This window comes from Dasypus novemcinctus, chromosome 18 (genome assembly GCF_030445035.2).
Source record: "Dasypus novemcinctus isolate mDasNov1 chromosome 18, mDasNov1.1.hap2, whole genome shotgun sequence".
Classification (NCBI taxonomy): Eukaryota; Metazoa; Chordata; class Mammalia; order Cingulata; family Dasypodidae; genus Dasypus; species Dasypus novemcinctus.
The window spans coordinates 17288416-17313617 of record NC_080690.1 but is presented as its reverse complement, the minus strand read 5'-3'; the positions used below and the strand labels follow the sequence as shown (position 1 = coordinate 17313617).

The 25202-nt window shown below is 36.9% G+C and overlaps 1 protein-coding gene across 2 annotated transcripts in view; it reads left to right on the top strand.

Annotated features, from left to right (window-relative positions):
• The window catches only part of AP1G1 (adaptor related protein complex 1 subunit gamma 1), a 130348-nt gene that overhangs the window by 98746 nt on the left and 6400 nt on the right, over nt 1-25202 (top strand). For both annotated transcript variants that reach the window (XM_058279770.2, XM_071209097.1), the window contains 8 exons: nt 3958-4080; nt 4267-4356; nt 4963-5090; nt 10502-10606; nt 11281-11422; nt 11559-11685; nt 17293-17400; nt 17634-17794. In XM_058279770.2, the coding sequence (XP_058135753.1) occupies nt 3958-4080; nt 4267-4356; nt 4963-5090; nt 10502-10606; nt 11281-11422; nt 11559-11685; nt 17293-17400; nt 17634-17794 (984 nt within the window). The remainder of the gene's footprint in view (nt 1-3957; nt 4081-4266; nt 4357-4962; nt 5091-10501; nt 10607-11280; nt 11423-11558; nt 11686-17292; nt 17401-17633; nt 17795-25202) is intronic.

Genomic DNA, 25202 nt, shown 5'->3' with positions numbered 1-25202 from the left:
CCCTAACCACTGGGCCAAAGTCCGTTTCCCTGGTTGTTCTATTTTCTTAGCTTTAATAGGGTAAAAGAAAGGAAAAAATTAGAGCTATTGAAAGAAAATATTCATCAAAATTCAAAACGATTAAAAAAAAAGATACCTTTTGTTTTCCAGTTGACTTGCATTCTCTTAAGATTGTATAATATTTCTTCTTTAGCCTCTTGCTGTGTTGGATTACATTAATCGATCTTTGAATGTTTAACCAGTTTTGCATCCTTGGAATACATTCTACTTGGTTGTAGTGTATGATTTTTTTTTATGTAGGTAGATTTGATTTGCAGGTATTTTGTTGAGGATTTTTGGATCTATGTTCATGAGAGAGATTGTTCTGTAGTTTCCTTGTAATATCTTTATCTGATTTTGATATTAGAATACTACTGGCCTCATAGAATGAGTTAGTTAAGTGCCCCCTCTTCTGGTTTTTGTTTTGTTTTGTTTTTTAGAAGAGATTGTAAAGAATTGGTATCATTTATTCCTTAAATATTTGGTAGAGTTCACCATGAAATCATTTGGGCCTGGTGTTTTCTGTTTTGGAAGGTTATTTGGTATTGATTCAATTTATTTTACAGCTATGGGCCTATTCAGATGATCTGTTTCTCCTTGTGTGCATTTTGTTAGGTTACGTCTCTGAAGGAATTGGTTCATTTCTTCTAAATTATCAAATTCTTGTGGGCATAGAATTGTTCATAATTTTATCTTTTTAATATTCATGGGGCCATTGTGAGAACTATTCTTATATTTCTATACCAGTAATTTGTATTATCTCTTTTTTTTCTTGATCGATCTGGGTAATGTATATGTTTTATTAATCTTTTCAAAGAACCAGCTTTTGGTGTCATTGATTTTTCTCTATTTCCTTGTTTTCAAATTCATTGATTTCTGTTCTGATGTTTAAAATATTGTTTCTTTTGCTTGCTTTAGCTTTATTTTCCACTTATTTCTGTAGTTTCCTAAGTTGGAAGCTTAGATGACTGATTTTAGGTCTTCTTTTCTATAATATGCATTCAATGCTATAAATTTCCTCTAGGTGCTGTTTTTTAAAAATATATATATAAAATATTTTTATTTCTTGTTGGACAGTTTACATTTTTAATTTAAAAAATTTTAACAAATCAATTTTATTGATACATATTGATAAAGTATAAATCCATCCAAAGTGTACAATGATTCTTTCTATGCTTTCTTTGCCGTTCATAGCTGCTTGTTTAAGGTGTTTGATAGGGGGCATCTGGCACAGGATGCATTTGGGGCAGGCTTCTTGGGAGTGTGTGAGTCCTTATATTGTCAGAGTGTGTTATTTCATTGGATGGAGACCCATGCAATGAGCGGGCCATCCTGGGGAGGCCTCATGTTCTTAAACAGAGGGAAGGGTATCTCTCTAGAGCATGGGTGGCTCCCAATTGGGGTGGACAGTGTAGTGTGTCAACCCTTCATTGTTGGAAGTATCTATGAATCTGGTCCTTCAAGCAGTGAAGCTTGGTTGTCACTGTGAGCCCCGAGGGGAGGGGTAGAGAGGAATAAAATAGATAGAAGAGGGGGTAACTGGGGGGCAATGCGAGTGTTCCACAAGATGGTGCAATGATGGATATAGGCCATGTTAAATTTCACCAAAAATTTATAAAAGTGTGTAGTCTAAAATGTAAACCATAATGTAAATCATAATGTAACTAAAAATTTAGAAAAGTGTACAGTCTAAAATATAAACCATAATGTAAACCAAAATGGAACCATGGTTAGTAGGTCTGTTTCAATATCTGTACATGATCTGTAGCAAATATAACATCTACATGTAAAATGATCATTGCTGGGGAAGGGGGAAAAGGGTTTGATGTTGGGTATCTGGGAATCCCCTATATCGTATATGTGACTTTACTGGGATCTAAACCTTTTTTGAAGACAAAATTACAAATTAAAAAAAAAGGATGTAGACACTGAGGAAAGAATGGAAGATATTGCCTTGCCACTGTACATACAGGGCAATACCCATTACAGTGATAAAAGGCAAAATGTCAAAAAGAAAGTTTTATGATATTTTTCATTTTTTAATACCCCAATTTATTTTTTACTTTTAGTTTTTCTAAATTAGTATATATTCTAGTTCTAATTATTAAACCTATCATTAGTATTTCATTTTCCTACTAATTGAATTTGACAATATATTAGGCATCATTTTTGTGTTTATGTTTCATAAAAACAGTCTTATATATATGCAGTATCACGCATATTCGTATTTCACATGAGGCTTCACTTTTTTATACAGTCCCTTGTTACATTTTTTTAGCTTTCCTTCTGATAATATACATGACCTTAGACTTTCCCTTCCAACCGCTATCATAGCAATATAATAAATAGGTCTCCTAGTTGTAAACACTATGCTATGCTTTCACCTTTTCATTTCCAAAAATTTACAAACAACCTTTTTACTCTTTCTTCACAGATTAATCCTCAGCTTTGCATTCTCTATCCTCATTCTATTTTCTGGTGACCCTTATTCTAATTATTAACTTTGTGAGTTTACACAATATATTTTGTTCATAATAGCACAACCATACAGTATTTGTCCTTTTGTGTCTGGCTTGCTTCAGTCAACATTATGTCCTCCAGGTACATCCATGTTGTCATATGCTTCATGACTTCATTTGTTCTTACAGCTGTATAATAGTCAACCGTGTGTATACACCACAATTTCTTTATCCATTCATTGGTTGATGAATACCTGGGTTGTTTCCATCTTTTGGCAATTGTGGATAATACTGCTATTCATTTGGATCCCACAAATTGATACATTTTATTTTCATTTTTATTTAGTTCCAAACATTTAAAAATTTCTCTTGAGACTTCCTTTACCCATGTGTTACTTAGAAGTGTCTTAATTTCCAAATATTTTGGGATTTTTCAGCAATCTGTATGCTGTTTGATTTCTAGTTTAATTCCACTGTGGTCTGAGAACATACTTTTTATGATTTCTGTTCTTTTAAATTTGGGAGGTGTTTTGTGGCCCATAATATAGTCTGTCTTGGTAAGTGTTCCATATGAGCATGAGAAGAATATATTCTGCTATTGTTGAATGAAGTAGTCTATAAATGTCAATTAGCTCATGATAAGGATTTCTTTTTTTTAAAGCACTCTGCTTTCTCTGGTTAGGGGAGAATATAAATATCTTAAGTTACACCACACATTATCTGCTTTTTGGTTTGTCAACTTTCCTTTTCATGTGTTTGTTTTTTTTTCAAACCTCTCCCTGTTCTTGTGTTTTGTTTTTTAATTATTGTGGTAATGTATATACAACATAACATTTCCCATTTTAACTACTTTCAAGTATACAGTTCATTGGTATTAATTATATTCACAATGTTCTACTCTTCTATCCATTACCAAAACTTTTCCATTGCTCCATACCGGCAACTCGGTACCCATTAAGCATCAACTCTCCATTCTTCTTTTGTTTCTTAACAAGGGTGTGCATTTCAATCACCCGAGACCTCTGTCCCTCTCTCTTTTTCTCCCCCCACCCCATATCTTTGTTTTCTAGTAGTCTCTTAACAGCAACAAAATAATAGCTAGGGAAGCTGCTGTGGCTTAATCAGTTGGGCTCCCATTAACCATATGGGAGGCCCTGGGTTCGTATCCTGGGGCCTCCTTGTGAAGGCAGGCTTGCCTACGCCCCATGGAGTACCACCCAGTCTGCACGCGCCACGAAGTGCCGCCTGGCCCGCTTGCACTGAGTGCTGCCTTAGCAAGGTGACGCAGTAAAAAAGGGAGACAAGTAAAAACATAGAGGAACGTGCAGCAAATGAACACACAGATAGCAGACAGCAAGCAAGCCGCAAGGCGTGGCGGGGGGGGGGGAGGAGAATAATAGCTAACATTTGTTATCATTGCTGTGTGTTTCTTGGATAAACTATCTCCATTTCCTTTTAGGCAGGAAGTTATGTTCGTGATGATGCAGTCCCCAATCTAATCCAGTTAATAACCAATAGTGTAGAAATGCATGCCTATACTGTCCAGCGTTTATACAAAGCAATTCTTGGTGATTATTCTCAAGTAAGTACTTTGTTTCTACTGCTTTTCTACGTCAGGGTGGGAGGAGGGATTACCCTTTCCTTTCCTGTTATGTCCTTATTCCTAACACTCTAGATGTGCCTCAGTTTATGATTAGTTGGCCTACAATTTAAGTTAAATATTTTTGAAAGGATTGAAGTCTTGACAAACGGTACATTCTTTTGACAGCAACCTTTGGTACAAGTGGCTGCATGGTGTATAGGTGAATATGGAGATCTGCTTGTGTCTGGCCAGTGTGAAGAAGAAGAGCCTATTCAGGTATTCCATTGTCATTCTTGGTTAAGGATGGGGGATATCATGGTTTTGATTATAGATGAATAATATGTAATGGGAAGTTCAGCTTGATTCCTTGAAGATATTTTAAAATAAAGAGTAATACTAGGGTTATTTTGGGACACCTGCCATTTTTTGCAGTTGAGCTTATTTGGCCATTGTGAGATTTCACAGCTACCTTAGAACATTCCCCCACCTCCACTGAATTAGTCCATTTGTCTTACTGATGAACAGGAAGTAATGAGACATGTCCATGCCCCTATTTGCTCACTAAAGGACAGACTTTAGGGGAAATTATGGCAGTAGTACTTGAAATCTTTGTATATTTTTAGTTTCTTCCTCTACTTCTATCTTTTAAAGCTATAATACGCTTCTCAGTCCCTAATTGGCTTTTCTCCTCCTTCTCCCTCAAACTGCTTTAGATTAATGGAGCTTTGCAGCTTGGACAATTAACCCTGGGAAAGCACAGGGTTGGGTTAGAAATTTTTGTAGTGGAAGGATTTTCTTTGTGATGGCTTCCTAGGACTTGGTATCAGGTATAGGTGCTTATTCTTACCATCTATTCCATGTGATCTTTTTTTCCCTCCACAGGTAACAGAGGATGAAGTGTTGGATATTTTAGAAAGTGTCCTAATTTCTAATATGTCTGCCTCTGTGACACGAGGTTATGCCCTTACTGCCATTATGAAGCTTTCTACTAGATTCACCTGTACAGTAAAGTGAGTATTAAGGGAAAGCAGGGTAAACAGGTTTTGTAATTTTTAAAAAGGATTGTATTATGGAGATTTCAAACATTAACAAAAGTAGAAAGACTAGAATATAAACTTGAATGTAACTATTACACCATGATAGCAGTCTTCAATTTATAGTTAAGCCTTGTTACGTCTGTATTTTTCTACCTCTCATCCTGTTGTGTCTTTCCACCAAGGATAATTTTTTTTTTTTTTTTTTTTGAGGTACTGGGGCTAGGGATTGAACTTGGGACCTTATAAGTGGGAAAGTGGCACTCAACCACTGAGCCACATCAGCTCCCCTGAGTCGGGTTTTTATCATTTGCTTGTTGTCTGTCTTGGGGCGTTTTTTTGTTTGTTTTAGGAGGTGCTGGGAACTGAACCCAGGACCTCCCATGTGGGAAGCAGGTGCTCAACTGCTTGAATCACAGTTGCTCCTTAGTTGCTTTTTTTTGTGGTATTCCATTTTGATTTCTTTCTTCTTTTCTCTATATTTTTTAGTTATTTTATTAGTGGTTACTTTTAAAATTACAATTAACATCTTAAATTATCAACCTAGTACCAACCTAGTACCAGCTAGTACCAACCTAGTTTCAGTAGTATATAAACTCTCTACTATGTCTCCTTTCCTCCCTGTTTATATAATTATTGCTTCAGGTTACATCTTTCCACATTGTAGGCCCATTAACAGATTTAAAATGTTTTTACACATTTGTCTATTAAATCATATGGGTGGGGATGTGAAGCAGTTGCAGAGCAAAAGTATAATAATACAGAGTTTTATATTTACTGCTTTAATTACCTTTACCATTGTTCTTTATTTCTTTTTATGGCTTTGAATTATTGTCTAGTGTTCTTTTATTTAATCCTGGTCTCCTTTAGCATTTCTTGTACGGCAAGTCTTTTGGTAATGAACTCTTTTAGCCTTTGTTTATCTGTAAATGTTTTAATTTCTCCTTCATTTTTGAATGATAGATAATTTTGCCAATTACAGAATTTTTGCTTGACAGTTTTGACTTTAAATATGTCATCCCATTCTTCGGGCTTCCATGGTTTCTCTGAAGATAAATCTGCTGTTAATCTTCGTGGAGAATCCCTTGTATGTGACAATTTCTTCCCTTCCCTCTTGCTTCTTTCAGAATCCTCTGTCTTTGGATTATGACAGTTTCACAATAATGTGTTTTGGTGTAGGTCTCTTAGAATTTTTCCTGCATGGCATTCGCTAAGCTTCCTGGATGTGTTTATTCATGTCTTTTATCAGATTGGGGAAATTTTAGGTTATTATTTCTTTAAATACTTTTTCTGTCCTATTTTTTCTCTCTTGTCTTTCTGGTACTCCAGTGATATATGTGTTGGTATGTTTGATGGTATCCCATAGGTCCTTCAGGCTCTGTTCCCCCCACCTCCTTATTTTTCTTTCTCTTCCTCACACTGGATAATTTCAAGTTGACTTGTCTTCAAGTTTTTTGATCCTTTCTTCTGCCCATTCAAGCCTGCTATTGAACCAGTTTGAGTTTTTCATTTCAATGACTATACTTTGCAACTCTAAAATTTCTGTTTGGTTCCTTTTTATAGTTTTCATCTCTTTGTTTTGTTCAGTTATTATTTTCCTAATTTCCTTTAGGTCTTTGTATATAGAATGCTTTATTTCACTGAACATATTTAAGACAGCATATTTAAAGTCTTTGACTACTAATTCGAATGTTTGAGCTTCCTCAGGGATAGTTTCTGGCAAATTCTTTTTTTCTTGTGAATGAGTCATACATATCTGTGTCTTTGTTTGTCTTATAAATTTTTGTTGAGAAATCGACATTCTGTGTATTATGTTGTAATAACTTTGGAAATCAAGTTCTTCCACTCTTCAGGGATTGCTAGTTTTCTTTTGTTGTTATTGTTGAGGACTGGAGCCATCCGTTTGTGATTTTTTTCCAAACTATTTTTGCTCATAATCAGGGAATGAAAAGAGAAGGGGGTGGGGGAAATTCTGTGATTTTAAGACTCCTCTGCCATTCTTGCCTGTGGGGTGTTGGAACAGTGGCCTCTGTCAGAAACAGCCATCCAGCGATCTGAAGTAGATAATTAAAAGCATTGATCTGAGATCAGATCATACACCCCTGGATTTGGAAGGACTAGGTCCTTATAACCCACCCAGACACCAGTAAGCACACTGAGCTTTTGGGCTGCAGTCCCCACTGCTGTGCTGTCCCCTGCCACACTACTAGGGGATGGGCATGCACTACATAGTCACTGCATGGAGGGTGCAGTTCACTTCTGTTTACCAGCCTCTTCCTCCAGCTCTTCCCTGGATGCTGCACAGTTCAAAACAGAGGGTTCAAAACAGTTCAGACCATCCCTGCCAGTTCAATACTTGTTTTGCTGGAGAGACTGATTCTTAGAACTTCCTATTACTTCCTTCTTCCCACCTGCACATTATTATAGTATTTTGAAATGTCTTAATAGGAAAATCATGAAGGTTTTTGGTGCTGAGATATTAATAAAAGTCAATTCTTGGGTTGTTTTCCTGCCAAGCATATTTAAGGATTTAAGGCAGATTTAGTTCTTTTTTATATTTTTTTATTTTTTATTTCTTTCTCTCCCCCCCCCCCCCAAATTGTCTGTTCTCTGTGTCCATTTGCTACGTGTTCTTCTTTTTGTCCACTTCTGTTGTTGTCAGTGGCACAGGAATCTGTGTCTCTTTTTGTTGCATCATCTTGCTGCCTCAACTCTGTGTGTGCGGCGCCATTCCTGGGCAGGCTGCACTTTCTTTCGCACTGGATGACTCTCCTTACAGGGTGCACTCCTTGTGCGGGGGCACCCCTGTGTGGCAGGGCACTCCTTGCGTGCATCAGCACTGCGCATGGGCCAGCTCCACACAGGTCAAGGAGGCCCGGCGTTTGAACTGTGGACCTCCTATGTGGTAGATGGACGCCCTATCCACTGAGCCAAATCTGCTTCCCAGGCTTAGTGCTTTTTGACTTTTTGTTTTGCAGTTTAATGTAAGGTCTTTTGAAAAATGGTATTTTTTACTCATTCTTTAAATGGAGTACTTTAGGGTCAGCATTGTGTTGCTGTGACCCATTTGTTGATAAAAGTTTATAATTCAAAGTTATTAAGGAAGAGAATGAGCAGTATAATTTCTTCTTTTGTGACAGTAATAGTACTTTTGTCAGCAAATTTTAGGGTATTGAGTATTTAGCAGACAAAAATCTAACATTACAGTTAGAATAGTGTAATGGTGAGTGATGTTGCGGTGTATGTCAAATGAATAGCTGAATGAAAAATGATGTAAATTAGGAAGGTAATGGCCAGTGTTTCTATGTGTTCTTCCTTGTTTAAACAAAGAAAATACTTATATGTTGGTTTGGGCTGGTGTGGATAAAAGGGATAATTGGTTAGTCCTGTATGGTTATTGTGGGTACTTTAAGGTAGGGAACACCTACAAGACTGTGGTGGAAATAGATATCCCATGGATATTGCACATTGAACTGTGTGTGTCTGGAGAATACACAATCTCATTGTGCATACCTTTGACTACAGTTGCAAAAGAGTTACTTTAGACAAAATTTTGACCCAGTACACTCTGGAGAAGGCCAGAAATGGTTCACATTCCATTATTTGTAAAGTTACCTGCTTTCATTATTTTTGTTACACTCATTTTATTTGTTTTTATATGTTTTAGGCAACCTAAGAACAAATGTACAAGTAATGATGTGGTAAAATGAGTTATTGTTTGATATCCATTACTTCATGTATATTAAGCACCACAGTAAAACAAAAAAACCTAGACATTAAACATTTTCTGGGTTTTTTGCTTTTGAGATTCTTTTTATACTTGCCTAACATGCATGTGCTATAAAAAGTTATATGGAAATAACTTGATGGCTATTAATATTCCAAGCGTAATTGTTATAAACACATGTATTAAGTTGATGTAAGTGGAATAAAAGTTTTATGGATGGTCTTTTCACGTACTTTCTCTAACAGCTTTTCATGTAAATTAGTCTTTTGGGTCTGAGACTTCTTTAAAAGAAATTATACATTTTTGGAAATTTATTCCTTATTCCCATTTGTGAGCTAATGGGCTTTTACCAAGTTTAAATAAAAAGTTCATCATAACAAAAATACTACTCAATGTAACTACTGTTACCATCCCCCCCCAAAACACCGCCACCACCACAAGTTTCTTTTGGGGGCGGGGCAAGGCTGTTAATTGGATAAAAGTAATATGTTTCATTATGTTTTTTTGGTGTGTCTTTTTCTAACTTAGGGAGCCTCAAACCAATGTTATTGGCCCATCATAATATTGGATAGCATTAACTGTTAAGTTTTGTGTTTCTACTTTTGGTTTTTAAGAATTTCTTGATACTCTCATAGCCTGTATTCAGTTTTGATCCTTTATTCTTTGTATTTGTCAAAGGATTATCTTCCCTTTTTAGCCTCCTTCTGTCTCATATGCAACCATTCCTCCTTGGTGGCCTTGTACTTGGTAAAAAGTTACATGGTCTTTCTGGCTCCACTCAATGTCTGAGATACTACCCTACTTTTGTTTGCATCTTACAGACTATTTCCCTCATTCTTTTTACTGCAGCAATTCTCTCCGTAATTGGTGAGATTGTTTTTCTCCCTGTAAGCCCTTCCTATCTTGAATGGTCTGTTATTGTTGGCCTTTAAATCCTTCCTCTTCTATTTTCTAAATAATGATGAGGCTAAGTTATACACAAAGCTCACCCTACAGATTATTTCCTCAGTTCCTTGCAATCCCAAACAAAAACACCATTTTAAAAGAGGTGTATTTTTTTCCCCCTTTCTTTTCTTTGAAGAATGTAAGCTCCTCAAGAACAGGCACAGTGTTTACTGTATGTTCTTTTGTGCCTAGTACACTATAATGCTGAATGAATTTTGAAGATGGGAGGCAATGAGTTTTAATGATAAGGGTGAGAAACTGAAATCCCAAATACTGTTTTGTTGATGTTTTATTATGACCTCAGATTAAATTGGGAAATATTGGCTCTTTTGAAAACTTGTCCCAAATACTACATTCAAATAAAAATGCAATGGAGGCTTAAGAGTCTTTATTTCATGGAGAAAATATCTCTTATCTTTGTATTTAGGACAACCTAATAATGCATTTGCACGTACAGCTCTTTTATTTTAATTTGTCAATTGATTTCTCCTGACTCCCAGGCCAAGGTAGTGAAATAATCTTTTCATAGCTAAGGAAAATTGAAACTAGACTGAGGAGATGGATCTTATACAGTTAAATTATGAATAAAATATGAAACGTGTTTAAAAAATGAGTATTTCCAAATTTTAACCACTAAAATCTTATACAAATGTTATTCTTTCTGTTTATGAATTTTCTTTTTGGTATTTGATTTTATTTGTCATTTTACCCATAGCCGAATTAAGAAAGTAGTTTCCATCTATGGAAGCAGCATTGATGTGGAACTCCAGCAGAGGGCAGTAGAATATAATGCACTTTTTAAAAAATATGACCATATGAGGTAAGTAAAAGAAACTAAGCAATGCCTGTGTCTCTTAGCACCCCCAAAAAAATTGTCGTGATAATCCATAAAGGAGACAGCCTTGTTTCTAGTGCTTTATTAACCAGACAGCACAGCTCTGTTTAGTTCTAATTGGTTGGCTGCTTCTGTTTTGCCCATCTTTTAAAATCTCCTTAGCTTCTGAAGAAATCAGTTAACTGTGTTCTTTCATCTCCCCTGCACCTTCTTTTTACTGTGGAATGTTTGCGTCATTTTCTGTTTGTAAAATATTTGGTTAAGAAGTGGGAGTTTTATTGGTTCAAGAGAAATAATCTCATTCAAATCCTATCACATTAACATTTTTGTGTATTTCATTTTTTTCCTATTATATGGTATCTTCTTGATTGGAGACCATGAATGTATATTGATTTCACATTTCTTTTATTCTAGTATCTATACCACTGAAATGTATGCTTTGGGATTTAGGTGGACAGTTTGTTTAAAGTTTCTTGTCTGTCCTTAATCCAGACAGGAATTTAGGTCATGCATTCTTGTAATCCAGCTTCTATTTTAGTTGGGGGGGATGGGGAAGAGAGATGGCACTTCTTGTTTGCTTTCAGCATTATTACAGTGATTGTTTTAGATAGGGAATCCAGTTTAACTGTCTAGAGTATAACCACTTTAGATTTTTCCAGGTCTGCTCTGCTTGAGAGAATGCCAGTCATGGAAAAAGTGACCACAAATGGTCCTACTGAAATTGTGCAGACAAATGGAGAAACAGAACCAGCTCCACTGGAGACCAAACCACCACCCTCTGGGCCACAGCCAACTAGCCAGGTAGCTTTTCACTGTTTATCTGGGGATCCTGGTGGTCTTCAGCTTATTTCTTACATTTTTAAGTATTAAAAGAGCTTTGCATTCAATGTGGATTAGACAAATGACTAATGAAATGAGATACTATTTTTGTGTTTAGGCCAATGATTTATTGGATTTGTTGGGAGGAAATGACATAACACCTGTTATTCCAAGTGCACCTACAAGCAAACCATCTTCTGCTGGTGGAGAACTTCTTGATTTGCTGGGAGATATCAACCTCACAGGTGAGACCAGACTGGAGCTATTTAATGTTTGGATAGGGAAAAAAGCCTTGGGGTTGGTGTTGGGGAACTATGTTGAGCACACAGCCTTTTTAAATAGCACATGAATCAACTGAGGATGGGAGAGGCTAAGTGAGAAGGAAGAATAGAATGTTCAAAACATCTGGAATATTAGCTGCTATACTAATGCTTTGAAGATAATTCAGTTTTCCTTAAGGGCCAATTTCAAATTTTGGGAGAATAAATTCATATTTTAAGATACAGTGGACTAGATTCTCACTCAGAATCAAAAAGATGATTTGTCAAGTCACTTTTGCTTTTAGTTAGTGTCCCAAGACATCACTTTTTCTAGGTTTCTTTCTACTTGTGGTCAGTTTTCAATAGGTGTGGTATGGTCATTTGTGGGAAGTAGAGAGATTTTAACCTACTATTGTCTTTATTTTCTTTTCCTTTTTTTTTTTTCTTTTCCTCCCCCCCACCTCCAATTATTAAAGCAATGGAAGGAGAAAATCATCCATAATTGTAATATCAAACATTAGCTGTCTTCATTTTGGAATTTTTTTTTTTGTCTTTGTTTATATATAGTAGACATCGTAATTGATGTATTCAGGGATATTATAAATGCTTGAGTCCAAGAATATCATTGTAGGATGGAATTTCTATCCTAAATTACAATATAAAGTATAACTGAATTCTTAAAATGACCCCTTCAAAATATAATGGGGAATACACAGTATACATGACCTCAAGTAGAAAACAGTCATAGGGATAAATATTTATTCTGATCATTGCTGTGGAGGCAGTGACCACTGTTCTGAGGGGGGAGAGAGGAAAAAACAGGTGTAATATGGGGGCATTTTCGGGAGATTGGAATTGTCCTGACTGACGTTGCAATGATGGATACAAGCCATTATGTATTTTGTCATAATTTACAAAATTGTGCAGGACAGTATGTAAACTATAATCCATGCTTAGTGGCAGTGCTCCAATATGTGTTCATCATTTGTAACAAGTGTAACACACTAAATGAAGGCTGTTGTTTGTGGGAAAGTATGGAAGGTATAGGGATTGGGCATATTGGGAATCCTGTGTTTTCTTTTTTTTTAACATTTATTTATAATAATCGCCCCCCTCTTGTTGTTTATGCTTGCTATCGCTCTCTGTGCCCATTCATTGTACTTCTCTGTGTCTGCTTGTCTTCTCTTTAGGAGGCGATGGCAACCGAACCCAGGACCTCCCATGTGGGAGAGAGGTGTTCTGTCTCTTGAGCCACCTCTGCTCCCTGCTTTGTTGTGTCTCTCATTGTGTTTCCTCTTTGTGTCTTCTTGTTGCATCAGCCCTCTGTGCCAGCCTATTGGGTCAGCTTGCTGTCTTGCTCATCTTCTGTAGGAGACACCGGGAGCTAAACCTGGGACCTCCCATGTGGTAGGCGGGCTCCCAAATGCTGGAGCCACATCTGCTTCCCTCCCCCTATATTTTTTATATAACCTAAAGCATTTTAAAAAAATTAAAGTATTAAAAAAAAAATAAAGTGAACAACAGCAAAAAGATTTATTCTGAATACAGCTGCCTCAAGAGCTCATGATTTAATGTCTGCATTTTAATAAAATTTTAGAATGTTACTTGTCATGTACCTCTGAGTCATTCACAGTCTATTCCAAATTCTCATATATCAAAGGTATAGTGGATATATGGAAGAGCAAAAGCAACCCCATAATTAAGCACAGTGTATAGATGATATGCTTCACTTAACACACTAGCATTGCCCATGTTACTACATAAACTTCATAATTATAATTCTAAATGGCTATCATTTCATCAAGAAGTTTGCACCATTTTTCCTCAGTTCCTTACTGTTATGGATTTAATTTATATCTAAATTTTTCTTATCTTAAATTATGCCTCGATCTTCATCACATCAATTTGCCCTTATTTTGAATTCCAGTTTTAGACTAAATTACTTAACCCCTCTGTATCTGTTTATATTTGAATTCCAGTTTTAGATTAAATTACTTAATCTCTCTGTATCTGTATCAGATAAATATTCACCATACAGGGTATTTGTGAGGAATGGTGGCAAATTGGTCCTTTATTTAATTCATTTAAAATTTTCTGATCACATGGAATATTTAATATCCACATATTTACATTATGCATGAATTTTCACTTTGTATATTTCTTTTGTCTCTTTAATCCATTTATCATGGGGTCTTAATGTTTCGTTTGGTTTTTATTTCTTGTTTTTCTAGTGTAAAGAAAAAGCAAAATGGTAATATAGTAAAAAGCCTAGATTTTCTTTTCCTTATGTGTTTTAAGCATGTTTTCCTATTTTCTTTACATTTTTAAGTAAAAAATTTTTGCATTACAGGCTCTTTAAGTAATGTAATATAACTATCATTACAGTTATACCCTAATGCACAATCATTTAAATTGGTAGAAATTAGGAAATAAATTTAGCATGTCCTTTCAGAGAACTTGGAGCAGTGAGTTTTTCTTGCCCCTCATATCTACATATTGTACTGTATAGGAGAAAAATTGGGGACTATGTGCTGTCTATAAATCTTGGATAGCCTCAAATTTCCCATAGGAATACACTTCTAAAATGGTTTTGAAAATGGAAATTGGTAGGAAAACTATTAGGTTGCATTTATAGAAAAACTAAGAGAGCTATATGAATATTTCTTTGTATACTTTGTTGAGAATTGACTTGACTGTGTTCCATGGTGTTACTTGTTTTGCTCCTTGTCCTTTGCCTCGCCAACTGTATTTCTGCTTCCCTTGCTAAGTTTTAGTATGTCATTTCCCCCCACAGTGTTCTTTAGTACTTTTACTTTTTAAGAATAAACAAGTATATCAGCCTTCTTTTATTTCATTGTCTTGTACATTTTTTTGTGATATATTTTTAGTTAATTTCATAAGTAGTTTGAAATTTGAGCTTAAAATGCATTCTTTTTATTTTGCTAAATTTGCTTATGCCTTCTTTTAGCATCCTCATTTCTCTCAGTTTATAGTCATGTTGTATGTCTTGCTGTCTGTATTAGTCAGCCAAAGGGGTGCTGATGCAAAATACCAGAAATCGGTTGGTTTTTGTAAAGGGTATTTATTTGGGGTAGGAGCTTACAGATACCAGGCTATAAAACATAAGTCATTTCCCTCACCGAAGTCTATTTTCACATGTTGGGGCAAGATGGCTGCCTACATCTGTGAGAGTTCAGGCTTCCTGGATTTCTCCCAGGATCTTGCTTCTCTCTGGGTTCAAGGTTCCTTTCTTCCTGGAACTTGCTTCTTTTTCCTTTATGAGCTTACTTCCCAGGGCTCCAGCTTAAAACTTCAGCATTAAATTCCAACATTAAACCTCCAACATTAAGAGCTCCCAATTCTGTCCTTTGCCGTGTCTTTTATCTGTGAGTCCCCACCCCCATGATGTGGCCCAATCAAAGCCCTAATCATAACTTAATCATGCCCAGGTACAGACTAGATTACAAACATACTCCAATATCTATTTTTGGAATTCATAACCATACCAAACTGCTACACTGTCTTCGTTTGCCAAAGGGTTGCCGATGCAAAGAACTAGAAATGGGTTGGCTTTTGTAATAGGAATTTTATTTCTAAGCCCGTATGTCCAAATCAAGGCAACTGTCAGTGATGCTTTCTCACCATAGTCAGCTCCTGGTGATCCTGGCATCCTGGCAAATGGTGAACAGGGATATGGCTTGTCTTCTCAGCCTTGAGCTGCTCCACTGCTTCATGGGCCCATCCAGTTTGGGGACCTCTTTCCTTGCCTCTGTGCTCTACTGATTCCAGACTCGCTCAGCCTCTCATATCTTTGCCTTTCTACAGCTGTAGGTGAATCTGGAGTCCTCTTTTCTACTTTCTTCTTTCTCTCACATGGCAGGATCAAAAATGGCAGCTTCCTTTTTCTGCATCTCTCTCTCTCTCTTCCTCCATTTATAAATGACAAGCAAGAGGGTGGGAGACGTAACCTGAGTTATGCCTCACTGACTTAGTCCACTCAATAGGGTCTTACACCCACAGGAATGGATTAGTTCAAAAACACAATCTTTTTCTTTTTGGAATTCATAAAAGAACCTCAGACTGTCACACTTGCCTTCTGTTGTTTGATCCTTAAATTTTTCTTACTTGAAAGGCTTAAATAAAAATGGTAATCTGGTAATTTCTTTCTCCACCGCACTCCATACCACTCTTTTGTGTTCAAAAATTTTATTATGCAGAATTTAGTAAATTCAGTAAATCCCTTGTTCTACCTAGCTTATAAAGTAGAATATTAAGAGGATTGATGTTCTCTGTTTAGTTCCCTTCCATCCCCTCTTTTTGGATCCCAGAATAACCACTGCCTATGTATATTAAAGATATGACCATTGGTATATATCATTCACATTCATTGCTTGATCATTTTACTGCATTTGTCTTTACTACTCAAGCAGTGCGTAGTATTGCTTTGCCAGTTTTTACCTGTATATAAATGGTATCCAACTGGATGTATTTTTTTATACCTTAGTTTTTGTTTGTTTTTTTGCTAAATATTGTATTTGTGAGAACAGTGCATGAATAATCAATGTTAAGTGAATTCTGCATTTATATTTTCATTTTTGTGTGTTTTATTGTGTGCACATATCACAGTTATCGGTTATCCTCATGATGGATATTTCGGTTATTTCCAATATTTCATTGTTAGAAACTGTCTCACTATGAACACTGTTTTGTACAAGTCTCCCTGTGTTGTACATATGCAAGAATTAATCAGAGGCATTGGTTCTCAGGTGGCAGATATTCTGCCTCCCTCCCCCACCAGAGGATATTTGGAAAGTCTGGAGATGCTTTTGGTTGTCCCAACTGGAAGAGTACTACTAACATTTAATAGATAAAAGCCAGGAGTGCTGCGGAATCTCCTAGAATGCATAGAACAGCTCTCCACAAAAATAATGATCTGTCCTAAAATGTGAACACTAGTCATTAGTTTAAGGATATACTCATGTACAGCTCTACTCTTCTTCCCAAATTATTCTCCCTTTTGGTTGTACCAATTTACATCCCCATAGCACAGTCCAGAAGTTCTCCTTGCCCCACTTTCTTACCAATACCTATATTGGTATTGGTTTTGGCATTATCAATAGCAGTGATAACTGATGTTATTAAACATTGAACTTTTTGCTCTTGTGATGCGTTTGAAATAGAGTATCTCATGGTTTTAAATTCCATTTCCCTTATTACTTGTAAGATTGAGCATCTTTTTATATGGTTTCCTTTTCATTTAGCTTCTCCTGTGAATTACTTTTTTATATTTCTACTAGTTTTTTAATTGGCTATCTTTTTTCTTATTGATTTGTAGAAGATGATAGTTCTGGGTACTCATCCATTCATTATTACATAGCACTATGGTTTCTACTTTTTAAAAGTGTTTTTAATTTACAGCACTCTTAATTTTAAAATATTTAAGTTTTTGTTTTTTTCCTTTTATGGTTTATGCTTTTTGTGTCTTAAGGAATCCTTCCCTACCCTGAAATCATAATAATTTTCTCCTATATTTTCTTGGTGAGTTTTGTTATGCAGGCTAAGATTGACCTTCCATGGGAATGTTTCCTTTAGGTGCTCCAGCTGCTGCTCCTGCCCCTGCCTCCGTCCCACAAATAGCTCAGCCCCCCTTCTTGTTGGATGGGCTTTCGTCACAGCCTCTTTTCAATGACATTGCTGCAGGTAGGATTACCTTTGTTACCATTATTACATGGAGTATTGAGCAATGAGATGTGGATATTGAGGAAAGAAAGTAATTAAAAAATATATATATGTATTTATATATATAAGTATATCCTTCATACACGGACATACATAAACAATACATGTATAGTAAAATTTGTGAATTTATGAAACAGTAATTTTGTAAGCATTGAACTGGCTACAATTACACTGATCTTCCTGTTCTTCCCCAGGCATCCCCTCCATCACAGCATACAGTAAGAATGGCTTGAAGATAGAATTCACCTTTGAACGGTCAAATACCAACCCCAGTGTCACAGTGATAACGATACAAGCTTCCAACAGCACGGAGCTAGATATGACGGACTTTGTTTTCCAGGCTGCAGTACCAAAGGTATTACAGTAACTTTTTTTGCCTTTCTCCTTTGATTAAAGATTGGCTGAGTTTATCTGTGTTTGGTGTGGGATATATTTCAATGTTTAGAAATTAAACTAAATTTGCAGAATTAACCTAACCAAATGATAATTAGCTAATATGGCTCATTGAAGCATCTCCTCTTTACTGATTAATTTTTACTGGGTTGCAATATTCTTGCAGTTAGAATTGTAGGATAAATAAAGAAAATTCTAATAACAAGAGAGCAGAGTTCTAAAAGGTGGTCAGTTGTGTTTGGACAGGTTAGGGTTTAGTAATACAGTGGTAAAGACTTAATGTACCATGGAATTAAACTTAATAAAGGTGGGAGATTTTATTTGGTGTTCTCTTCTAGTTAGTCATTGGATCAGAATTAAATTTTTTCATCTCTTGATATATAAATGGGAGAAACATTCCTCCTTCACGAACATTGTGTTTGTTATTAATGTAATGACTGCTTGTTTTTGTAAATTGAGGTTTTTTTTTAAATGCCAAATCTTAGTTTAAGGAATATTTATGCTTATTTTAAATTAATGAATAGTTTTGAATAAAGCAAAGGTCAGAATGAGGGATCAGCAAAGTTTTTCTGTGAAAGACCAGATATTAAGTATTTTAGCCTGTGTGGTCTCTCTTGCATTTAGTCAGTTCCACCATAATAGTGTAAAAGCAACCAGAGACAATAGGTAAGAAAGAGTATGCCTCTGTTCTAATAAACATGTGCTGGACTGTACTTGGCCAATCTGTGGGCCATAGTTTGTCAACCCCTGATGTAGACTAAACTAACCTAATCCTTGCAGTGACGTGTGAAGGTTGGCTTTCAGACAACATACTAGAAAATTGAAGACATTTTATTTGTGGCTACTTTTCCACATTCTTTGCTTGCATTTTTTTTAGAAATAAGAATAGTGTAAACTATGTTTTAGAAGTAGGTGAAGTGGTTTAGAACATGAGTTCTGGGGCCAATCTGTTTGAATCTCAATATTAGTATATGACCTTTGGCAAGTTATTTAACCTTGATGTTTCTGTTTTGTCATTTGCAAAATGAGGATGATTTTATGTTATTCACAGATTACTGGTTATGAGAACTGAATGAATTCTGTGTGCTAGTTTCTGTTTTAAGCTCTTTTCATGTGTTCATTGCTCAGTACATGTTAGCTGCTTTAGCTTAGGGTTTTATACTTGTTGCTTTATGCTCCTGTTTTTAGCAACATAACATGTCTGCTGTTAAAGCATGGCCTCATCCTTGGTGCTGTATTGCGCAGTGCCTATTTGCATATCATAATGATGTATCCTGACCTGAAAATGTCATATTTCATAGATTCTACTATGCGATATTTTCACTTTTTAGTATCTTTGAAATTGGGATGCATCTAAAAATTGCTTGTCATCGTTTAATTGGCAGCATTTTTTCTTTGTCAATGATACATAAAATAATGGTATGACTTATAATCAATGGCATCTTATGTTTAATGAAATATAGCAATAAATCATATTTTAATAATATTTTAGCTTTCATAATTTATCTTGACTGTGGAATTTTGAATAAGACCCTATATCTGTTCATTGATATTGACTCTTTACTCTTATAATTTTTGGCCTTATAGAAGACTATACTAAGGGTTTTTTGGGCTTTTTTTTTAAAAAGATAAATTTTTACTTGCTAATCGTATTCAACAACACATTAAACGAATTATACACCATGACCAAGTGGGATTTATTCCAGGTATGCAAGGATGGTTCAACATAAGAAAATCAATCAATGTGATACACCATATAAACAGATTGAAGGAAAAAAATCACATGATTATATCTATAGATGCAGAAAAAGCATTTGACAAAATACAGCAACCCTTCTTGATAAAAACACTCCAAAAGATCGGAATACAAGGAAACTTTTTGAACATGATAAGAGTATATATGAAAAACCTACAGCCAACATTGTTTACAATGGCGAAATCCTGAAATCCTTCCCTCTAAACTCAGGAACAAGACAAGGATGCCCATTGTCTCCGCTCCTATTTAACATTGTCTTGGAAGTACTTGCTCGAGCACTGAAGCAAGAACCAGATATAAAAGGCATTCAAATTGGAAGGGAAGAAGTCAAAATTTCATTATTTGCAGATGACATGATCCTTTACATAGAAAACCCTGAGAGATCTACAACAAAGCTGCTAGAACTCTTAAATGAGTTCAGCAAAGTCGCAGGTTATAAGATCAATGCGCAAAAATCAGTAGCATTTCTGTACACCAATAATGAGCAAGATCAGGAGGAAATCAAGAAACAAATACCATTCACAATAGTAAATAAAAAAATCAAATACTTAGAAATAAGTTTAACTAAAGAGGTAAAAAACTTATATACCGAGAACTATACAAGACTGCTCAAGGAAATCAAAGAAGACCTAAATAAATGAAAGAATATTCCTTGTTCATGGATAGGAAGACTGAATATTATTAAGATGTCTATCCTACCAAAACTGATCTACACATTCAATGCAATCCCAATAAAAATCAACACAGCCTTCTTTAAGGAACTAGAAAAACTAACTATGAAATTTATTTGGAAAGGAAAGAGGCCCCGAATAGCCAAAGACATATTGAAAAAGAAAAACGAAATAGGAGGAATCACACTTCCTGACTTCAAAACATACTACAAAGCTACAGTAGTGAAAACAGCATGGTATTGGCATAAGGAGAGACACACAGACCAATGGAATCGAATTGAAAGTTCAGATATAGAACCTCAAGTATATAGCCATATAATATTCTATAAAGCCACCAAACCCTCTCAACTGGGAGAGAGTGGCCTATTCAACAAATGGTGCCTGGAGAACTGGATAGCCATATGTAGAAGAATGAAAGAGGATTACCATCTCACACCTTATACAAAGATTAACTCAAGATGGATCAAAGACCTAAATATAAGAGCCAAGACCATAAAGATCTTGGAAAGCAGTGTAGGGAAACATCTACAGGACCTTGTAATAGGAAATGGCTTCATGAATATCACACCAAAAGCACAAGCAGCAAAAGAACAAATAGATAAATGGGATTTCCTCAAAATTAAAGCCTTCTGCACCTCAAAGGAGTTTGTCAAGAAAGTAAAAAGGGAACCCACACAATGGGAGAAAATATTTGGCAACCATATATCTGATAAGAGACTTATAACTTGCATATATAAAGAACTCATATATCTTGAAAACAAAAAGATAAAACAACCCATTTAAAAAATGGGAAAAAGATTTAAACAGACACTTCTCCAAAGAAGAAATACAAATGGCTAAAAAGCCCATGAAAAAATGCTCCAAATCTCTAGCTATCAGGGAAATGCAAATCAAAACTACAATGAGATACCATCTTACTCCCATAAGATTGGCAGCTATGAAAAAAACAGAAGAATACAAATGCTGGAGAGGATGTGAAGAAAGGGGAACACTCATCCACTGCTGGTGGGAATGCAGAAGGATCCAACCATTCTGGAGGACAGTTTGGCAGTTTCTCAAAAAACTAACCATAGATTTGCCATATGACCCAGCAATACCACTGCTGGGTATATATCCATCAGAACTGAAAATAAGGACACAAACCGATATATGTACACCAATGTTCATAGCAGCATTGTTCACTATCGCCAAAAGTTGGAATCAATCCAAATGTCCATCAACAGACAAGTGGATCAATAAAATGTGGTATATACACACAATGGAATACTACTCGGCTGTAAGAACAAATACACTACAATAACACGTGATAACATGGTTGAACCTTGAGAATCTTATGTTGAGTGAAGCAACCCAGGCATTGAAGGACAAATACTACATGACCTCAATGATATGAAATAAGCAAACTGCCTCAGAGAGCTAGAGTGTGGAAAAGAGGCTTACAGGAAATCGGGGGGTGGAGGAAGGATGTGAGTTAACGTCTGCAGGGGGGGAATCTGTGATGTGCTGGTGGTAAGTATGAGCACAAAAAGGGACAAAATGGGGGCAAGGGGTTGCCTTCGGATGGGGCTTTGTGGGTTGGAGGGGGACTGGGGATGGGCAGAGGGGTAATATTATCCAAAAAATGGGGGGAGGGAGGGGCAACATACGAACATGGGAGAGTGTCAGGTGTTTGTTGAGAACAAAATGTTGAGAAACTCGTATCAAAGTATAAGTAGGAGGGTTACCTGTTTTAGGATGCTCAGGGGGTATGGTCTGATGCGGGACGGACTCCGGGGGAATAGCTGAAGGCTCAATATGGCAAGGTGGGTAGTACCATTGGGAAGAGACCCAAGAAGTGAGAGTTGGGGTGGACCCACATCCTGGAGAAGACCAATGCCGTCAAATAGAGAGAACTGTATCTCTCGTGAGAAAGGATGGCTCCCAGGGCAACAGGGCAGTTGAGAAAGTCAGGCCCTGAATACTGCTGCAAGTATCTCTGGACATGGCTTCTTGGGAAATGGAGATTGGCTGGTGTTGTGGGCCCCAAGGGGAGGGGAAAATGGATGTGGAATGGATGGAACCAAGGTAAATATGGGGGCAAGAGAGGAGTTTTGTGAGAATACACGAGGATGAATATAAAACATGTAATATTACACCAAAAACATATAGGGGACGACAGACTAATAATGTAAACCATAAGGCAAAACATAGGATAACTAAAAAATTTAGAAAACTGTACAACCTAAAGTATGGACCACATAGTAAGTACAGATGTCACCTTTTTTGAAAGCTATTGTCTCGGAATCTCTACATCAGTTTCAGGAAATATGATATGAATAAGTTAAAAGATCATCACTGCGGAAGGGAAAAGGTTTTATAGTGGATCTGGGGAAGTACTATATATTGTATATATGAATTTCGGTGATCTAAGACTCTTGTGAAGCTGACAATTTGTTGGGATTCAGTTTACAGGAAGTTTTGGATCACAGAGTGGCTCAACAATGGCAGCGGAGGAATACTGATATAGGATGTTATTGACAGGATATATAGGGTTGACAGTGAGTTATACAGGGCATATGCCCAGGGTATATGGTAATGTCTATATATACTCATAGTGGAAACAATTAAAAACAACAGCTGGGGGGTACTGGGCCCCTGGCCGGGGGGTCACTGTCGTGGACCCTGGAGGAGCAGCGGCAGTCCCCCAGGTGCAATGACAAGAACCAGGAAGGAAGGAGGGCCCAACAGTGGGCTCCTGATAGTAATGGCTATGCTTTTGAGCCTGTACACCTGCAATAAGAACAAGGCCTAGAGTAGCACAGTGCCTGGGAGTTTCCTCCTGACAGCCTTCATGTTACTCAAATGTGGCCACTCTCACAGCCAAATTCAGCATGTAGATGCAGTGCATTCCCCCCAGTGAGGGACATGACACCCGGGGATGAGCCTCCCTGGCACCGAGGCACCACTACCACATACCAGCTGAAGATACAACTAGAAAATGACCTTGAATTAAAGGTTCAATATGGATCAGCAGAATATCCCTGTCTACATATAATAAAATGACTTCAAAATGCTGATTGACCTAATGTAAGGGGGAAATGGAAAGGAGAAATGAGATTATAAGGCTATGAGTCTCTAAAAAAGAGTTTGGAGGTTGTCAGAAGGAATGCCCTTATGCACAACTGAGCAGAGTCTGAGAGACAGATAAAGTAGATACAACCCAGGTATTGGTTCTTTTGAGGGATAAAGAGACCCGCGGTTCTATGGTCATGGCAGATGGGGTTCACTGCCAGGGCAGATGGCCCTTCTTTGGAGCCTGTGTTTCTGTGTGATGGAATTGGACTCAGAGGGGATCTCTTTTCACAAGACTTCCATGCTACCTTATTGGAATTGTAATAGTTGCTGGGGTTTAACATATATTTAGGGGATTTGAATCTCTGGACTGATAATATGACACCCAGGCCCAGAGCCTCAACAGACTTCAGCTTCTACACTTTGATTATTGGACTTACCCCACTCAGCTAACATGGAGTTGAAGAAGGTCAACCACCACACCATGGAGCCTAGAGTGTCTACAACTGAAAGCAGGAGGAGTGCATCTAGTATCCATATGGAATCTAAGCCCCCACTTGACATAGATGTGCAATGGACACAACTAATCCAATGTCCACAGAGAAAATGTGGAATGGGTGTGGGAAGGGTAGCCATAGTGGCTCCTGGGTTTGGGGAATGGGAGGAAGAGATGAGATGTCGAGCCGGTTTCGGGACGTCGAGTTGTCCTAGGTGGTGTTTCACGGACAATTACGGGACATTGTAGATCCCCCCAGGGCCCACTGGATGGAATGTGGGAGACTGTGGGCTATGATGTGGATCATTGACTATGGGGTGCAGTGATGCTCAGAGATGTTCTTACCAGGTGCAATGGATGTGTCACGATGATGGGAGCAAGTGTTGCTGTGGGGGGAGTGGGGGGTGGGGGCGGTGGGGTTAAATGGGACCTCATTTTTTTAATGTAATTTTTAAAAATAAATAAATAATTTAAAAAAATTATTTATACATATTAATATAGTCTATCCAAAGTGTACAATCAGTAGTAGTTGGTATAATTATATAGTTGTACATTCATCAACTCAATCATTTTCATTATTCTAATAATAATAATAAAATACAAAAACAAAAACTCAGCCTCTCAATCTCTCTGTGCTTTTCTTGCTATACGTAGCTGCTCTTTTTTTTTTTTATTGATTTGTAATAATATTACATTAAAAATATATATATATGAGGTCCCATTCAACCCCACCACCCCCACCCCACCTCTCACCCCCCCCCAGCAACACTCATTCCCATCATCATGACACATCCATTGCATTTGGTAAGTACATCTTTGGGCACCTCTGTACCTCATGGTCAATGGTCCACATCATGGCCCATACTCTCCCCCATTCCATCCAGTGGGCCCTGTGAGGATTTACAATGTCTGGTGATTGCCCCTGAAGCACCACCAGGGCAGCTCCATGTCCCAAAGACGCCTCCACCTCTCATCTCTTCCTGCCTTTCCCCATACCCATCAGCCCCCATGTCCACTTTTCCCAATCCAATGCCACCTTTTCTATGTGGACATTGGCGTAGCTGCTCTTTTGATTCTGTCTCTAGTTTAGAAGACTAAACTTTCAGGAAGGATTTTTAAAATACCTAGTGTAAAGAATAGCTGCATAGTACAATTCAGTTAATTTGCTCATAATACTTTCACAATGCATCCTTGTAAACAAACAACTAACCTTCTCCCTGTTCTCCCTGTCCCTCCCCCCATACTCAACAAATTATGGCATTGATCCTGATCTTTAAATACTTTCTAATAAGTTGACTATTTCCAACCTTTCCTTCATCTCTGTCATATAAGGGGAGGCCTTGAAACATTTCATAATATCCAGTCTTTAGAAACAGTTCATATGACCAGGTTCAAA